Source organism: Equus asinus, chromosome X, assembly GCF_041296235.1.
Source record: "Equus asinus isolate D_3611 breed Donkey chromosome X, EquAss-T2T_v2, whole genome shotgun sequence".
NCBI classification, from domain to species: Eukaryota; Metazoa; Chordata; class Mammalia; order Perissodactyla; family Equidae; genus Equus; species Equus asinus.
The window spans coordinates 66,815,207-66,833,213 of record NC_091820.1 but is presented as its reverse complement, the minus strand read 5'-3'; the positions used below and the strand labels follow the sequence as shown (position 1 = coordinate 66,833,213).

Below are 18,007 nucleotides of genomic sequence, written 5' to 3'. Positions count from 1 at the left end.
AAACCCAAATACTGTATTATCTCTCTTATTCATGGAAAATAAAATAAAACCAGAAAAAAACAACAACAATGAAAATGAGCTAATGGATATAGAGAACAAATTGTTGGTTGTCAGATGTGGGAAGGGTGGTGAGTGAGTGAGATGGGTGAAAGGGGTTAAAAAGTACAAACTTCCAGCTATAAAATAAATAAGTCACGGAGATGTTACCTACAGCAAGGTGACAATAGTTAGTAATACTGTATTGTATATCTGAAAGTTTCTAAGAGAGTAGATCTTAATTTTTCATCACAAGAAATAACTTTGTAACTATGTATGGTGATGGATGTCAACTAGACTTATTGTGGTGATCATTTCTAAATATATACAAATATTGAATATTTGTACATCTGAAACTAACATAATGTCATATGTCAATTATATCTAAAAAAAGGAAAAGAAAAAAAATTAGAATGGAAAACAAAACATTCTAACACTCTGGTTTTCTACCTCAATAAGTGGAGTATAAAGAATTCTTTATCCATGGTTGAGAATCATGTCAAGCTTACAAACCAAATTTCAGACGTGAATTCTTTTAACCCAGGAATGTAAATAGAGCAGAACCTGAAACATGGCCCTAGCCCTATTTGTATGCTTTTGTGAGAATCAATAGGACTCTGGTGGGGGAGTAAGGGATAAGGACACGGTTTTTCAAGCCCATGCTAAAAAACATCTATGATGCATTAACATAGTCTGCTCATAAATTCCCCCACACAAATGTGAAGGATACATATGTATCCTTTTCAGACATCCACTTAGAATGTAAGGTGAACTTTTGTGATTTCCCCACTTTCCAACATGCCTTGCTGTTTTTTCTTTATAGTCTGATATTGCTGGAGTAGAAATGCTTGGAAAAAACATATATCAGAAAGTCTATTAGTTTGAAATGATCTGCAGCTCTTTAGAGAGACCAAATTCTTAACCGACCAAATGTAGCTAGGTGCTGCTTGAGGAATTGTGGATACAGGAATTTAAAAACAGATAAGGCTCACTGCCTGCATGGAGTCTGAATTTTAATGGTGAAAATAATTAAAAAATGAATAAGTATAAAATTTTAGATACATTCTGCAAAGAAAAATAAAGTAGGATTCAGGGTTAGGAGAGCGACTAGACAGTTGTTACGGGAGAGGATAACATTGCATAAAGTAATCAAGAAAGGTTTCTCTAAAGAAAGAACATTTAAACTGAAAAACTAAATGATGAGAAAGACTAGTCATCCAATGATCTGGGGAAGAGCATTCCCAGTAAATGGAGCAGCATATGCAAAGTGTTGGCAAGAAAAGAATCTTGTTGTATATGAGAAACAAAAAGAATGGCAGTTCAGCTAGATCATAAAAAAGGGAAAAAAGTGATATAAGATGAGGGTGGAAAACAGATAAGGGCTAGATAATGTAGGCATTAAAAGTCAGGGTAAGAAATTTGAGTTTTATTTTGAATATAATGGAAAATGACTAGAGTGTTTTAAGCAGGGGAAAATAGATAGAAAGACTAGTTAGGAACTCTTACAGTATTCCAGGAAAGATGAAGGTGATTGAGACCATAAGGTAGTAGTGATTGAGATGGAGAGAAGTGGGTTGATTCAGAATATATTTTGGAGGTAAGGTAGACAAGTCTTACTGATTGATTACATGTGGGGAATGAGGAAAAAAGAGGAATCATAGATGATATGCAGGTTTTAAAAGATCAAATGGGTGGATGGTGGTGCTACTTACTAAGATAGAGAAGACAGGAGAGGAATAAATTTTGGGATGGGTTTAGAGTATTGTTGAGATATGTTAAGTTTGAGATGCCTAGTAGAACCTACACTGAAAAGTTCAAGTAGCTAGTTAGATATAAGAATTGGGAACTCAATGGAAAGAACAGAGCTGGATATATTAATTTTGGAGTGATCAATAAATAGATGATTTCTAAAGCCACTGGATTGGGTGAACTCACCAAGGGAGAACTGTAAATAGAGAAGGTCCGGGACCAAGTCTTTGGTCATTCTGACAATAAATGTGAGGACGAGGAGAATGCAATAAAGGTGGTGAAAAGTTACCAGTAAGTAGGAAGAAAAACAGGAGAGCATAGAGTCATAGAAGCCAAGTAAAGTAAGTGTTTTTAGAAAGAGGAAGAAGCTAGTTTAAATGCTGTTGAATTGTAAAATAAGCTGAAGAGATAGGAGATACCAGTGGATGTGACCACAAGAAGCTACTTGGTAATCTTGAAAAGAGCAGTTTTAGTCAAGTGGTAGGGATGGAAGGGCCTGACTGGATAGTAGTTATGCGTATGGAAGTTTATTAAAGGGACTTGGTGTGAATGCATACAAGCACAGAACATATCTTGAAAGTTGTTTTTTACAATTAAAATTAATCCTTGGCCCCAACTTGTTTTCCTGTATTTTAGTTATTTTTCATAAAAACTGCTTGTGCAAAAGAATCCAGCTATTTGAGGGTTCTTTTTTTTTTTACCTTAGAAATTATCCACCAATGTATTTTCATTCCTTGTAAATCTTGTTGCCCTAGTTGTTACCCATTGACTCAACCTCTAAGACTAACCCTCACACAAGGGAGTCCTTAATCAGCTTTGAGAAGCTGACTTTTTGAGTCCACTAGGAGAAGAATGGACTTGAAATTCAGGCTTTTTTTGAGAGAGAAAAGGGATTTCTAAATTCCAAAGAAAAAAGGAAAATAAATGAAGAGCTAATGGAGGTCTATACCTGAAGTTTTACTATAAACCAAGGATAGAAAAAACTTGGAATACAAGGTAATTGGAGATCCTCACCAGACTAGAAGAGGAAATAGGAGCCCTTTGAGAGAGAAGAAGAAGAAGAATAGGACAGGGAGGAAAAGGAGGAAGGCAGGGAGGAAATTAATTAAAATGAGAAGCTCAAGGTCAGAACCCAGACATATCTAAAGATGTTCTGAGTTTAGCAGGACAGAGGGCATCAGCCCTATCACACTGAGAATAAACAATGAACACTGTGTGAAAGTAGAGGAAACACAGGCTGATACCCAGAAACCATGCAAATGAATTACACCTCAACCAAAGATCATAGAGAGTCTCGTTACTTCTGGTAAGTTAACTTTTTTCCTGATTATCACTAAGAATGACAGCTCACAGTAAAGTTTAGTTTTGATATGTATTAAATAATATAGATTTTGTATATCTGAATCCTGGGATGTTATATTTCTGCCCTGCTATGTCTGTTTTTTGATTGAGATTTTACTATATTCAGTAACTTTCTAGGAATGTCATTATATCTCACTTAAATCTGCCCTGTAGAAGTTTTAGTTAATTTTCATTTTTGTTCTTTAAATATAAAACAGTTAATCATTTTTGTAATATGACTCTCTTTACAAATAATTTTAAATGTTTTCTTAAATCATAAGCCAGTTCTCTCTGCTCCAGTCTAAATTTATTCTTAACTTTTTGACATTTGCTTTGCAACTCTTTTGAGTCATTTTGAAGTACTCTTCATATTTCTTGCCTGCAAGTTCCAAACTTGTCAATATTCCAGTAAAAGAGAACTATTCCTTAGAGAAAACATAAATTCAAAACTTCAAAATATCTTTCATTTTTAAACCCAATTTTCTCTAAAAGTAAAACAGAAGTAAACATACCAAAGGAGCATATCTTGGTTTTGGAGGGGGAGGTGGCATCTTGCACCGACAGAGACGTTTGACCTTAGGTGATGGTAGGAAAGGCTCACAAGGAGGTAGTGGTGGTCTTTCTCTTAATACAGGAATTCCACCCACCCTTGGTTTTTTTCCTTTTTCTTTGAATGTAGTCTTTCTGGATGAAAGTCTTAAACCTCTCTTTAGTTTCGGTGCTTCCTTCTTTGAATCTGTAGATGTGGCATCTGACTCATCAGCTCCTCTCTTTTTAGCCCAGGGTTTACCTAGTGACTCTTCAGATTCAGCATCTGAACTTTTGGATGTTTTGGGCTTCTTTGGGTCTTTCTTGGAAGACTCATCAAATTCAGCATCAGTAGACACTATGTCCTTCTTTGCAGCCTGCTGTTTGGCATCTGTCTTTGAATCTTTCTTAGCCTTCTTTGAATCAGTTTTACCCTTATTTGACTCCCAATCAGATTCAGTTTCGGTAGACTCTTCAGCCTTCACTGCAGACTTCTTTTTGTCATCTTTCTTTGAAGCTTTCTTTGAATCTTTCTTTGAATCTTTCTTATCCTTCTTTTCATCTTTTTTATCCTTTTTTGGATCCGTTTCAGAATCAGAATCAGCATCAGTAGATGCTGTATCCTTCTTTGCATCTTTTTTCTTGTCATCTTTCTTTAAACCTTTCTTATCCTTCTTTTCATCTTTCTTACCCTTCTTTGACTCTGATTCAGACTCAGATCCAGCATCAGTAGACGCTGAATCCTTCTTTTCATCCTTTTTCTTTGAATCTTTCTTATCCTTCTTTGAATCTTTCTTTGCATCCTTTGAGTCTACAGATTCCGCATCAGTAGACTCTGCATCTTTCTTCTTGTCATCCTTTTTCTTGTCAGCTTTCTTTGCATCTTTCTTGGTCTTTGAATCTTTCTTTGCATCCTTTGATTCTGCAGATTCTGCATCAGTAGACTCTGTGTCCTTCTTTGCATCCTTCTTGTCTTTCTTTGCACCTTTCTTATCTTTCTTTGCATCTTTTGAATCTGCAGATTCAGCATCAGAGCTCTTCTTTGCATCTTTCTTTGAGTCCTTCGGAGGCTTCTTTGAATTATTCTGTGAGTAATTCTTTAACCACATATCAAATTCCATGGATTCAGCACCAGATTCCTCTAAGTGCATCATTAAATCTACATTTGAACTATCTTTTGAGCAAGTCTCTGATTTGGCATCAGAATTGTTCTTTGTGCTCTTAGAATCCTTCTTTGTACGTACGGATTCAACGTCAGTCTCCTTGGAATTCTTTGAATCTCTCTTATCTTTTTTTGGATCTGTCATTGAGACTGCCTCAGAATCTTTGGAGTCTGAGTTTGTTTCTGATTTGGACTTTGACTTCTCATATAGTTCACTTTCATGTGATGATTTTATTGGAGTTTTACCTACTTTATTTCCTCTTTTACGTTTCTCTTTTGCTGTTTTCTTGGATTCTAGAGTTGTTTCATGTGGGCCTATATTTTTCTTGGAACCTTTCTTCAAAGTTATTCCTTTTTTGACGTCTTTGTACTTTTTATATTCTGCCTTTTCAGAATGGGTTTTAGGAGTATAAGGATGGCTGAATGGAGGCTGTCTCCTGAAAGTTGAGTAAATAGATGGTCTTTGGAAAATCTTTCCTAAAGAATGCCTTATCCATATATGAGCTGGCTTCTGAACTTCCTCTAATTTTCTTTTGTCATGTCTCTGAAAATATTAGTTAGAATAACGATGAGCATTTCTGAGTGAGTTATATCTTTTTATATTGAAACATGAAAATAGTCTAGGTTTTCTTTAACCATCTATTTAAAATTGAAAAATGTTTTTCTTTTTCAACGTTCTGTGTATTTGTGTGTGTATGTGAGATAACTCCACTTTGGAAATAAAATGACTTTAGGAGGAACCTTAGGATTTCCTCAATGATTCATATTGGGATTGGAACAGGCCCACAATGATCCATGACACTTCAGGGACTATTCTTACAGTCGACAGTGTGTTCCATGTGGAGCCCTATATAGCAGACATCTTTTGGAACTTTTTGTGCACCCTTCACCCCCACATTATCTCAAAAATAAGCTGATGCCCTTGAAGTTTGTCATGACAATTCTCATGATAACTGTAGGCTTCAGGCCTAGCCTGATTTTTACTCCTGCTTTCAAGGTCTCTGATCAAATTGAGAGCCTAAGAGCCCTGCTGTGAAGTACTGCCAAAAACAAGGACATAAAAATGAAACAAATGTTTGATCCACACTAGCAGTAGTATAATTTTTTTTAACTCTCACCCAAATATTTGTAAAATCTGATTGTCATAGTAGTAACATAGACTAATTTTACATTTACTCCTTAAATTCCTTCAACTATCCAGTATGGACATCATTAGTCAATAAAATGGTCATATGGAATTAAAGGAGGAACATGAAGAGAAATATTAAACTTGGATCACTACAGATGTAATGAATGGCCCTTGAATAAAGGTATTGACTGTAACTCTGCTCTGGGAAGTGCTTGCAAAACATATTTTGATATCACCATGGGTGACCTGTGTAGGCTGTTTTTTCTTTTATCCAGTTGATAGAATAACTCCACTTTACAAAAGCAGTAGAAAACCTGAATCTCCCATTATCTAGTGTCCAGAGCTCCAGATTAAAGAAAATGGAGAAGCCCTGAAACCTCATTAAGATCAGCTCCTGATCTAAAATTAAAATTTTAGATGTTTTTGTAGCTGGTAAACATTTCTTGAGAGAGTCCACCAGTTGCAGCATTAGGTTCTCCAGCGTGCCTAGCCTATTAGCTATATAATGTCTTTGAAATGGAGAATCATGTATAAAAATAAGTTTAATCTGAAACAGGTGGGGGCAATCCGTTGTACAGGGGATTATAAATTTTAAAATATCTGCTTCCAACAGGTAGTAAAATTTGGATTATATACATCTAATTTATATTTACATATTGTTGGATTGTCATAGATTTAGTTTAAAAATTACCTTTTAAATACTTACAGGAACTGTGACTTGTAATTTTGAAGGTCTTGATATTTTTTTTCTACCTGGCTGGGGTGGTTTGGGAAATGTCAAAGTGAAGTATTCTTGATTCCATAATTGCCTGCTTGATTCATTGACTAAATGTGAGAGAGGACAATAAACAATTTTCAGTTAATAGCAAAATTTTCATCAGGACTGAAATATTCTTGAGTAAGAAATATATTGTTTGAATTAAACTAAGTTATAACTCACAAGGTAGCTTTTCTCCCTGGACTTTATAGTTTATTTGCATATAAATTAGGAAAAGTTAAAGCTGATTTCCCCATATAGTGCTAAATTATGTTTAAAATGACATTGGTAATTTTATTTTCTAGATTAAACCAATTTTCAGAGAGAGAGTTACTTAAATCATAATGGTTAAATTAATACAGTCACACAGTAGGAATAGAAAATAGAGAAAGATTCACTGTTTCCTTTAAAACATCTCCATCATCTCCTCCATCTTGGTTTCTTTTCTTTATTTCATTTTGGTTAGACTGCAGATAATATGACTTCTTCTATCCATAATAGCTAACACAATGCTGAGCATAAAGTAGTCAGTAAAAATCTTGATTGATTAAATCTAAGTGTTTATCTTAGCCCTCCTCTGATCTCGGTGACATCCTAACCCACAGAATTTAGGGCCACAGAATTAGGGCCACAAAATACTGCATTCAGTTCTGGGAACCCTATTTAAAGAAGGGCATATACACACTTGAGGAATAGAGTGACGAGGAGATCAAGCTATTTGGAAGCTATGTTAAAAGACAAACTGGTAAGCTAACTCAGGATAGTTCTGTAGATGAAGAGATTAATGAGAGATGTGATCACTATATTTAAATATTTAAAGAGCTATTATATGGAAGAGTGGTAGAAATAGTAATAATAGAATAGCTACAACTGTTATAGTGCTTGCTATATTTCAGACTGTGTTTCAAGCACTTTGTACATATCAACTCATTTAATCCTCATGACAACCCTTTGAATTAGATAATATAATTTATAATTGTCTTCATTGTACAGATGTAGAAAAATGAAGCACTGAGAAAGATTAAATTACTCGCCCCAAATCATAAAGTAAGTAGAAGAGTTAAGATTGAAACACTGTTTGGCTCCAGAGTCCACGCTCTTAATCACAATGTTAGAGTCGTCTTTTATATGTTTCCTGAGGGAAGAACTAGAAGCAATGGGTAAAAGTTGTAGCAGTGCAGGCAGATTTCAGCTCAATGTATTAAGGAGAACTTTCCTAAAGTTGTAGCTGTTCAACAGATGGACTGCCTACTTTCATCTCTCTGGCTATATTTTTTGTCTCTACTTTGGCTTTGTAATTACGAATTTTAAACACAAGGGAACCTTATGCAATTAAGGTTGATTTTTGTAATGAGAAAGAACAAACTAAATATTTCCTTTTAAAATATCTACTACAAACCCACGTTAAAGCCAGAATTATTTTAAACACACACATACCAACATACACATACATACATGCTTCTTGTAAATTTTAATAAAAATTCAAGGCACTTTATGCTTCATCACATTGAATGGAAGATGCTAGTCATTTGTCCTTAAAATTATTTTCAAATATAATCTAAATAATATTGAATTCCAAAGACTAAATTCTTACTTGGTATGAAATTATCATATGTTCTCATGTTTACTTCTTGTCTGTTAAAAGAAAAATGCTTTAAATAAACTTGTACAATGGCTAATAAAATAATAATAATTATTATTATTAATAACACTTCTACAGTAACACTTTGAGAAATCTTATGCATTCTCTGAGCTCCATTATCTAAGAATGTCTACCTGTAATTCACATCACAGCTACCCTCGTCTAAAGCAAATCATAGATGAACAAATGTGTATTTTCATCAGTAACTTGAATGAAAATAAACTGTGGACCAAAAGCTGAAATAAAAACAATAACTTGACAAATTTTAAAGTATATAAAATATCTCATTTAATTATATAGAACAGTAAATTGAACCAATGCCCCAATCCTCTTGTGAAAAAGTCTAAACCAGTAGTAAACCCACATATTTTCTAAGTTCACCAAATAAGTTCTGAAAAAACCCCACAAGTTTTTAATATTATCAGAACTTATATTAAATCAAACCACTAGTCATGTGTGAGAGGGACACGTATGAATGTTTATCTAGATTTTAAATTGTTGCTATACAAAGAGAAAATTGGTCCATGATATTTTTCATTTTGAAAGTGCCAATTTGATTTGATAATAATCATATTATCTACTGAGGATATACATAGCATAATTTATTTAAAAAATATTACTTCTTTATTATTTCCCAAGGACAATGAGCTGTGACCATGGATAATTCTGAGATTGTACTTATATACACAAATACCCTAGAGCTTTCCTTTTGACTTGCTTAAACCATCAAGTTCATAAGTAAAAATAAAATAAATCAAAATGGTCAAATGTATTTATATTTCAGTCAAGTCTATTTTTATTTCGTAAGTGAATCTCTAGTATCCAGCACAAAGTCTGGCCCATATTCATCATTAAATAACCACTGATTTACTTAGAAAAGATTTTGGAGACACTGAGTAAGAAAAATATCTAGTCTAGAGGTTCTCAACTGGAAGTAAACATCAGAATTTACTTGGAAATTTAAAAAATATAAATGTGGCTGAGTACTGCTCCTGGACCCATGAAGCATAATCTCCGGGTGTAGCTTAATAAAATCTATATTTAAAATTCCTCCCAGGTAGTTTGGATACTCAGTTCTGGTTAAGAACCACTGCTCTGAATGGTCTTGAAAAACAAAACTTCATAGATTTCTTGAAATAGTTAAAACTTGTACTTTTGCCTTTCCAAAAAGCAATTGATCAAACCAGATTCATTCAATAGAGTAGCTAGAAGATATTAAGGCCTGGGATCCTGGAAATTTAGCAGTTTGAAAGTGTGACATGCTGGATCACTCCTTTCATATTCTGGGAAAAAGACTTTACACCTGTATTGATTTTGACTTCCTTCTTACAGTTTAAAATATTATGCTCCAAATTTTCTTTTGAGCACAACTGAATATGTGCGTGTATAATTCATATTCTACTTAAGCCTCATAAATCATACATTAAGCAGAAAATTTCAAAAGATGAAGCAAAATATATAAATTGAAGTTATATTGTCTTATTTCCACACTCCAATGGATTGTCTTGCACATGCACTTCACTTTGGAGAACACTAGAAAAGGCAACCAAGGAACAGTGAGAAAAGGAACAATTTAGTGAAATATCATAAGATACCTGTTTTATATAGATGTGGCCTCAGTCTCAAATTATTGGAAGTTCAAATAAGTTAAACTTCTGAGTAGTTTTCTTTATTTCAAAGCTTATTATTTTTTTTTAAATGATTATGTGTATATTCCTTTGGTACATAGGTGATCCTAACCTATATATGTCAAGGGAAAAATGAGGGACAGAAGCTAGAAGACAATGGAATGATATTTTTAAAGTTTTGAAAGAAAAAACCCTGCCAATTGGAGATTTTTAGCACAGCTTAAGTATTCTTCAAAAATGAACAGAAAGACATTTTTACACAAACAGAAACTGTGAGAATTTCACTGCTGCAAAAAGCACTAAAATAAATACAAATGGGATTTCTTCAGGTAGAAAGAAATGACCCAAGATGAGGCACTGTTAATACGAGATGAAATAAAGAGCAGCAAAAAGAGCAAATATGTGGACATAGAACACAAATGTTAAGTATTTACAAATAATAATATACTAATATGTTAAGTTCAAAATAAAATTAAAATTTTATGAAAGATAAAATTTATAGTAGTAACAGTGGATGAAAGTGGGTGTAATAAGTGGAGTTAAAGTGTTGTAAGGTACTTGCATTGTTTAGGGAGATGTAAAAATACTAATTTGTATTAAACTCTAAGAAATCAAAAAATTATGTTGTAATCTCTAAGATAACTACAAAAGAATAATGACAGAATGTATTACTAATCAGATAATAGAGGGAGAAGTGTAATAAAAATGTTTGATTAATACATAGAAAGCAAGAAAGAAGAAATAAGGAACAAAAATATGGGACAAATACTAAATAAAAAATGAGTTGTCATATTTAAATCCAAAAATAATTACATAAAAAGCAACTGGATTAAGATGAATAAGTTATAGAGATCTCCTGTATGATAATGTGCCCATAGTTAACAATCCTGTGTGGTATACTTAAAAATTTGTCAAGAGGATAGCTCTCATATTAAGTGTTCTTACTACAAAAAATTTCATGGATTAAATACACCATTTAAAAGACAAAGATGGCACAGTAGGTTATAAGACATACACCTAAAATATAAGGACACATAAAGGTTAAAAACAAAAAGAAAATGGAGAAGAAATACTGTGTACACACAAATGGATAGTAAGCTCATGGAGCTATACTATTGTCAAAGAAAGTTAACTTTAAGATAAAGATAAATAGGGACACTTTATAATGGTAAAAGGGTTAATCCAACAGAAAAATGTAGCAATTCTAAGTTTGTATGTACCCACTGACATAGCTCTAAAATACATAAAGCAAACTTTTATAAAACTAAAAGTAATAATATGCAAATTCACAATTATAGTTGGAGACTTTAGCATACTTATTTTAGTAACTAAGAGACCAAGAAGACAAAACTATATCAGTAGAAATATAGAAAATTTGAATAACATGATTAACAAACTTGATTTAATACAAATACACTACACCAGACGACTGCACAATACACATTTTTTTCAAGTTCACATGGAACATTTAACAAAAGTGACCACAGACTGGGCCATAAAGCAAGTCTCAACATGTGTCAAAGTACTAAGATTATATGGCATGTGTTTGCTGACCACAGTTAAATAAATCTAGAAACCAATGACAAAAATTAAACTAAAAATTACCTAAACGTTGGGAAATTAAGAATACAATCTATGGGTTAAAGAAGAAGTCACAATAAAATTAGAAAATGTCTTAAACAATATTTTCAGTATCATAAAGAAAATGATATTTAAATATTTGTGGGATGTAAAGACCTATTTAGAAATTCATAGCTTTAAATTCATATATTAGAAAAGAAGACAGGCTGAAAATCAAGGATTTAAGTATCCATCTCAAGATGTCAGAAATAGAACATCAAGTTGAAGCCAATGCATGTAGGAGGAAAAAAATAATAAAAATAACAGAAAGTAATGAAAGAGAAAACAAAAGATTTATGCCAAAATATTTGAAAGTCTAGATGAAATAGGCAAATTCTTTGAAAAAGAACACATGAAAACTTAAAAAGGTGAAAAATAAAAATTTGGATTGTCGTATATATACTAAAAACTTTGACTTCATAATTTAAAACTTACCGACATAGAGAATTCCAGGTCTGGATGTCTTCATTGATCAATTCCCCCAAACACCTAAGGAAGAAAAAATAACAATTATTCACAAATTCTTCCAAAGAACATAAAAAGAGGGAACATATCAATTTGTTCCATGAGAAGAGCATAACCTCAATAACAAAATTTAACAAAGTCATTAACAGAAAATAAAATTACAGGCCTATATCTCTCAGAAACATAGATGCCAAAATCCTTAAACATTTTATCAAATTCAATACATAGAAAGCATTACTATAACCAAATGAGGCTTATTTCAGGTTGATTTAAGATTTGAAATTCACCACATTAACATATTAGAATAAAAGAGGGAAAGTAATATGATCATCTCAATATAAAGAAAGCCTTTGATAAAATCTCACACTCATTTATGGTAAAACTTTTCAGCAAATGAGGAATAGAAGGGAACTTCTTTAGTCTGATAAAAAGAATCTAAAGAAAACTAGAAAAAAATGTAATATTCAATGGTAACGTGTTGTAAACATTCCGTCTGAGCTCAGGAACAATAAAAACATGTCCCCTAGTACAACTTCAATTTAACGTTGTACTGGAGGTCCTAGCCAGTGCAACAAGGCAAGAAAAAAATAAGTAAAAAGTCTAAAAATAGAAAAAGAAGAAATAAAACTGTTATTATTTACAGAGGGCATTATTTCTTACATAGAGAATCTAAAATAGCTACAGGCACACAATTAGAATTAATAAATGAATTTAGTAAAATTGTTAGATACAAAAACTAAATGTGAAAATTAATTATAATTCTATGTCCAACAAAACAATTAGAAAATATTTTAATAATACCATGTAAATGATATCATAAACACCAAGTACTTTGGAATAAATCTAAAAATATAACGTATAATACCTTTACACTGAAGAATAGAAGCAAATATTAAGATAAATTAAAGAAAACACAAATAAATGGAGGTATATATCATGTTCGGGGATTGGAAGACTCAATATTATAAGTACAGCAATTCTTCCCTAATTGATATATTGATTCAGTGTAATCCCAATAAATTTTTTTTTTTGCTTCTTGTGATAACTGACTAGTTGATTCCAAATTTTATATAGAAATGAAAGAATCAAACATATACACAACAATTTGGAAGAAAAACAATAAATGTGAAGGATATGCATTACCAAATATCAATATAACAACTTATTATAAAGTTACAGCAATTAAGACAACATAGTATTGGCACAAAGACAAATAACCAATAGAAAAGAAGAAGGACCACAAAAAGACACCTATATAGTTATGGTCACATGAATTATCCCAAAGTAGTTATACATTGGGGAAAGATGGTATTTTTCAATAAATGGTACTAGTAATTTGAGTATCTTCAAGGGACAAAACATTATTCTTGACCCTTGTCTCACATCAGGCACCAAAATCAATACTAGATGTAGTGTAGACCTAAAGCTGAAAGGTAAAACAGCACAGCTTCCAGCAGGTAGCACAGGAGAATATCTTAATGATAGTGGAGTAGATAAATATTTCTTTCTTTTCTTTTTTTTTTTTTTTTGAGAAAGGTTAGCCCTGAGCTAACATCTGCAGCCAATCCTGCTATTTTTGCTGAGGAAGAGTGGTCCTGAGCTAACCTCCGTGCCCATCTTCCTCTACTTTATATGTGGGACGCCTGCCACAGCATGGCTTACCAAGCGATGCCCTGTCTGCACCTGGGATCAGAACTGGCGAACCCCGGGCCACAGAAGTGGAACATGCGAACTTAACCACTGTGCCACCAGGTGGGCCCCTACATACTTCTTAAACAGAACACAAAAGTCTATAACTGTAATGGAATAGAATGACATATTGGGCTTCTGTTATCCAATGATTATGAATTATCTATCACTCTTTCTTTTTTCAATGATGGAAATGTAAAAAAATAATGAATAGAGGAAAAGGCACACTGTTTTACTGTTTAAAATTCACTTTCAAATATATAGTTTGATATAATTGAGTAATTTTAATTTGCTTGATTTGTTCTGGGTAAAATCCTGCTGTCAAAATTCTTTATTCCTTCCCACTTTATGTATCCTCTACTTCAAATCTACTTTTCACAAACATGACTTCCTTTTTGTCCTATTTTTTTTGCTGCATTTTTATTTCATTTATTACTCTTCTCGAAATTGTATTCCCTGGTAATTGAATGAGTCAATCCTTCAAATTTGAATTAAAAATTATGATGTGGTTTTGATTAATTTATTCATTCAACTAATAAATATTGAGCACTGTGGAAGGCTGATAAATGACCCCTCAAAATACCCATATCCAAATCCCTGGAACATGTGAATGTTAACTTATATGGAGAAAAAGAATAGTACATGTGATTAAGTTAAGAACTTTGAGATCAGGAAATTATTCTGGATTATCCAGGAGGGCACTAAATGTAATTACCAGAGTTGTTATTAGAGGGACACAAGAGAGTCAGAGGAGAAAGCATTCTGATGATGAAAGCAGGGATTGGAGTGATGCATTTTGAAGAAAGGGAAAGGGAACACAAGCCAGAGAATTCAGGTGGTCACTAGAAGCTAAAAAAAGGCAAGGAAATGGGTTCTGTCCCCAGAACCTCCAGAAGAAACCTGCCCTGCTGATGCCTTGATTTTAGCCTAGTAAGATTGATTTCAGACTTCAGGCCTCCAGAATTGTAAGAAAACAAATTTGTGTTGTTTAATCCACTGAGGTTGTGGTATATTTCCACAGCAATACTAGAAAATTAGTACAAATTAATTAATGCAAATAGAAAATTAACACACCAGCAGTAAGGCTGCAGTAACAAATATCTAAAAATATGAAAATGACTTTAGTATTTGGCAGTGAGCAAAGGCTGAAAGAATTTAGAAGTGTATGATAGAAAAAGCCTAGATTGCCTTGAAAAAACTGTTGGTAGAAATATGGATGTTAAATACTCTGCTGACAAGAACTCTGGAGGAAGTTAGGGGCATGATAGAAAAAGCCTATATCATCTTTTAGAATATCTAAATTGCCATAAACAGGACTGTTGGTGAAGTATTGATGTTAAAGGTGTTGATGATTAGGGCTCAGAAGGAAGTGAGGAGCACAGTAGAGAAAGCCTATATCATCTTAGAGAATACCTAAATAGTCATAAAGAACATTTTGATTGAAATACAAATATTAAAGGCATGGAATGTTAGTGCTCAGGAGGAGTGAAAAGCAGGTTAGGAGACTGGAGAAAATGGAATCCCTTCTATAGTTGTAAATGTGTAAGTGAATTGAGTTCTATGGTTATATGGAAAGTAGAAATTATAACGTGGATATTTAGCTAGGGATATTTTCATGCAAAGCATTGAAGATGCAATGTGATTTTCTCTTGCTGCTTATAGTAAAATGTGAAAGGAAAGTGATAAAATTGATGGAAGAATTCTTAAGAAAAAAGAACCAGAACTTGATAATTTGGGAAAACGTCAGCTTATCCAGATTTTAATAGATGCTAAAATTAAGAAGTTCACTGGCTGGAAAGTATGCTCTGAAGAGAAAACCAAGTGTGGCTGGACAACAAAGACATTTAACATGTGACTCAAGGATCTACTTAGCCAGCTCAGCAAACGTCAGGAATAGAGATGAGATTATACAGGAAAAACACACAGTGGAGCCTCTTGTCTAATTGCACGAATCCTCATGATGTACATGAGACTCACAAATATTTTGAGAACATACAAATAGAAACACTTCCAGCTTGGATGAAAAGGAAGAGAGACAGGAAAAATGAAAGAAGGCCATTAAACTGCTAAAATTTTATAGGCAGGAAACAGGTGGGCAACACTACTTAGTTGCAAACATGTGCTACCCTTCAAGAAATAGGAAGGATAACTCTGAAGGCAGAGCTGAAGGTCCAGAGGGTAGAGCCTCAAGCCACAGTGGATTATTCCTAGGCATTAAAACCTAATGGAGTTTGTCAAGTCTTATTTAGAAATTTCTTAGGGTTCGTTACTCCTTTCTGCCTTCCATTTTCTCCCTTTTGGAATTGGAGTTTCTATAACTGTTACACTATCTTGTCTAACCATTGTATTTTGGGAGCAGAGAATTTGTTTTCTAATTTTGCAGGTCTCCATAGATGGAGAGAAATTTTGCCCCAGGATGGATCATACTTGGCATCTCACCTACACCTGATTTAGATTATGGGATCTTGAACTTTTGTTGATAATAGTTAGATGAGATTTTGGACTTGAGTTAATGCTGGAATGGGCTTACACTTGTGAGGATGTTGGGTTGAGGAGAATGTACTTTGCATGAGGGAAGGACATAAACCTTTGGGGTCCAGAAAAGACTGTGGTAAACTGAATAATAAACCCCAAAGATGTCATTTCTCAATCCCTGGAATTTATGAATATCACCTAATATGGCAAAACAGAATTTGTGGCTGTGATTAAGAATCTTGAATTGGGGAGATTAGCCTGGATTATCTGGGTGGGTCCTAAGTGTAATCACAATTGCCTTTTAAAGAGGGAAAGGGAGATTTGACTAAAGAAAGAGAGAAAGCAGCATAACAACAGAGCAGAGGTGGGAGTGATGCAGTCACAAAGTCAAGAAAAGCTGCTAACCACCAGAAACTGGAGGGAGCACCAAATGGATTCTACCCTGAAGACTCCAGAAGGACTCAGCTCTACCAACACCTTGATTTTAGCTCAAAATGACTCATTTTGGACTTTAGTCCTCCAGAACTATAAGAGAATGAATTTGTCATTTTAATCTATTAAATTAATGGTAATTTGCACAAAGGCAATTGGATACTAATACACAGGGTAATAAATTAAGAAGATTTCACAATAATCTAGATAAGAGATCAAGATGATTTAGAATTGGTGATGAGAAATGACTAAATTCTAGACATATTTTGAAGGTAATCCATATAGAATTTGCTCACTGGATGTTAGCCGCTAGAGAAAGAGAGAAGTCAAGGATGACACAAAAGATATGTTGATATGTTTGTATCTGTGTGTGTGTGTGTGTGTGTGTGAGAGAGAGAGAGTTTACTTAAGAAACCGAGTGAATAGTGGTGCCAATTGCTGAAATGGAGAATACTTATGGATGAGCAGGTTTAGAATGAAGCAAGAATTTTGTTTTCATGTTAAGTCTGAGATATCTATTAGACATCTAAGTGGAGATGTCAATAAGGCAATTGCATATATGAGTTTGGAAATTAGAGGAGAGGTCTGACTGGGATAGAGATACAAATATGGAATTCATAAACATATAGATGGCATATAAAACTGTGGGACTGGATGATATTGTGTACTGAATGGTTATAGGAAGGAAAGAGAAGAGGCCAAAGGACTGAGTTTTTGGGCTTTCCAACATCTAAAGATTGGAGAGAGGGAAAACCAGCAACAGAGGTTGAAAAGGACTAGCTAGCATGATAGAATGGAAAACAAGAAAGCATAGTGGCAGAGTAACCATGGAAGATAATTTACAAAGGAGAACCAACTGTATCAAATGCTGCCAGTGAGTTTGAAAATGAGAAGGTCATTGGAGAACTGCATTTCCATGGAATGGTAAGGACAAAAGTCTCAGGCAAATTAGAGAGAAAAGGGAAACTAGCAATAGTGAATGGACTGGGGATCAAAGGAGGTGGGTTGGGGATCTAATATGGGACAGTGAGTCATTTTTTACCACCTGCTCTTTTGTTCTTTTTGAATTTTCTACAATGTGTATGTATTAAAATTTTAAATTAAAATCTAGTTGAATAGAGATTGTTAATAGAAGAAAAGGAAATGGAGATAACTAATATGGATAATTCTTTCAAAGCATTTTGTCATATAAAGGCGATACATAATGGGATGGTAGCTGGAGGAGGCTGTGGCCAAGGAAATGTTTTTTAATCATAGGAACATGACACCAAAAAATGATCACAATAATCCAAGAACCAACAATAAAGACATGGAGACTTGTAATTTACCTAATAAAGATTCAAAGTGGCTGTAT

General features: G+C 33.6%; 1 protein-coding gene across 1 annotated transcript in view; it reads right to left on the bottom strand.

Moving 5' to 3' along the window:
* Positions 1 to 414: 414 nt before the first annotated feature.
* Positions 415 to 18,007, bottom strand: part of CYLC1 (cylicin 1) — a 168,834-nt gene continuing 151,241 nt past the window's right edge. Inside the window, exons 3-7 of the mRNA XM_070501762.1 lie at positions 12,441 to 12,492; positions 8,297 to 8,329; positions 6,652 to 6,770; positions 3,639 to 5,360; positions 415 to 420 (exon numbers count right to left, since the gene is read on the bottom strand). Coding sequence (XP_070357863.1) covers positions 415 to 420; positions 3,639 to 5,360; positions 6,652 to 6,770; positions 8,297 to 8,329; positions 12,441 to 12,492 — 1,932 coding nt within the window. The remainder of the gene's footprint in view (positions 421 to 3,638; positions 5,361 to 6,651; positions 6,771 to 8,296; positions 8,330 to 12,440; positions 12,493 to 18,007) is intronic.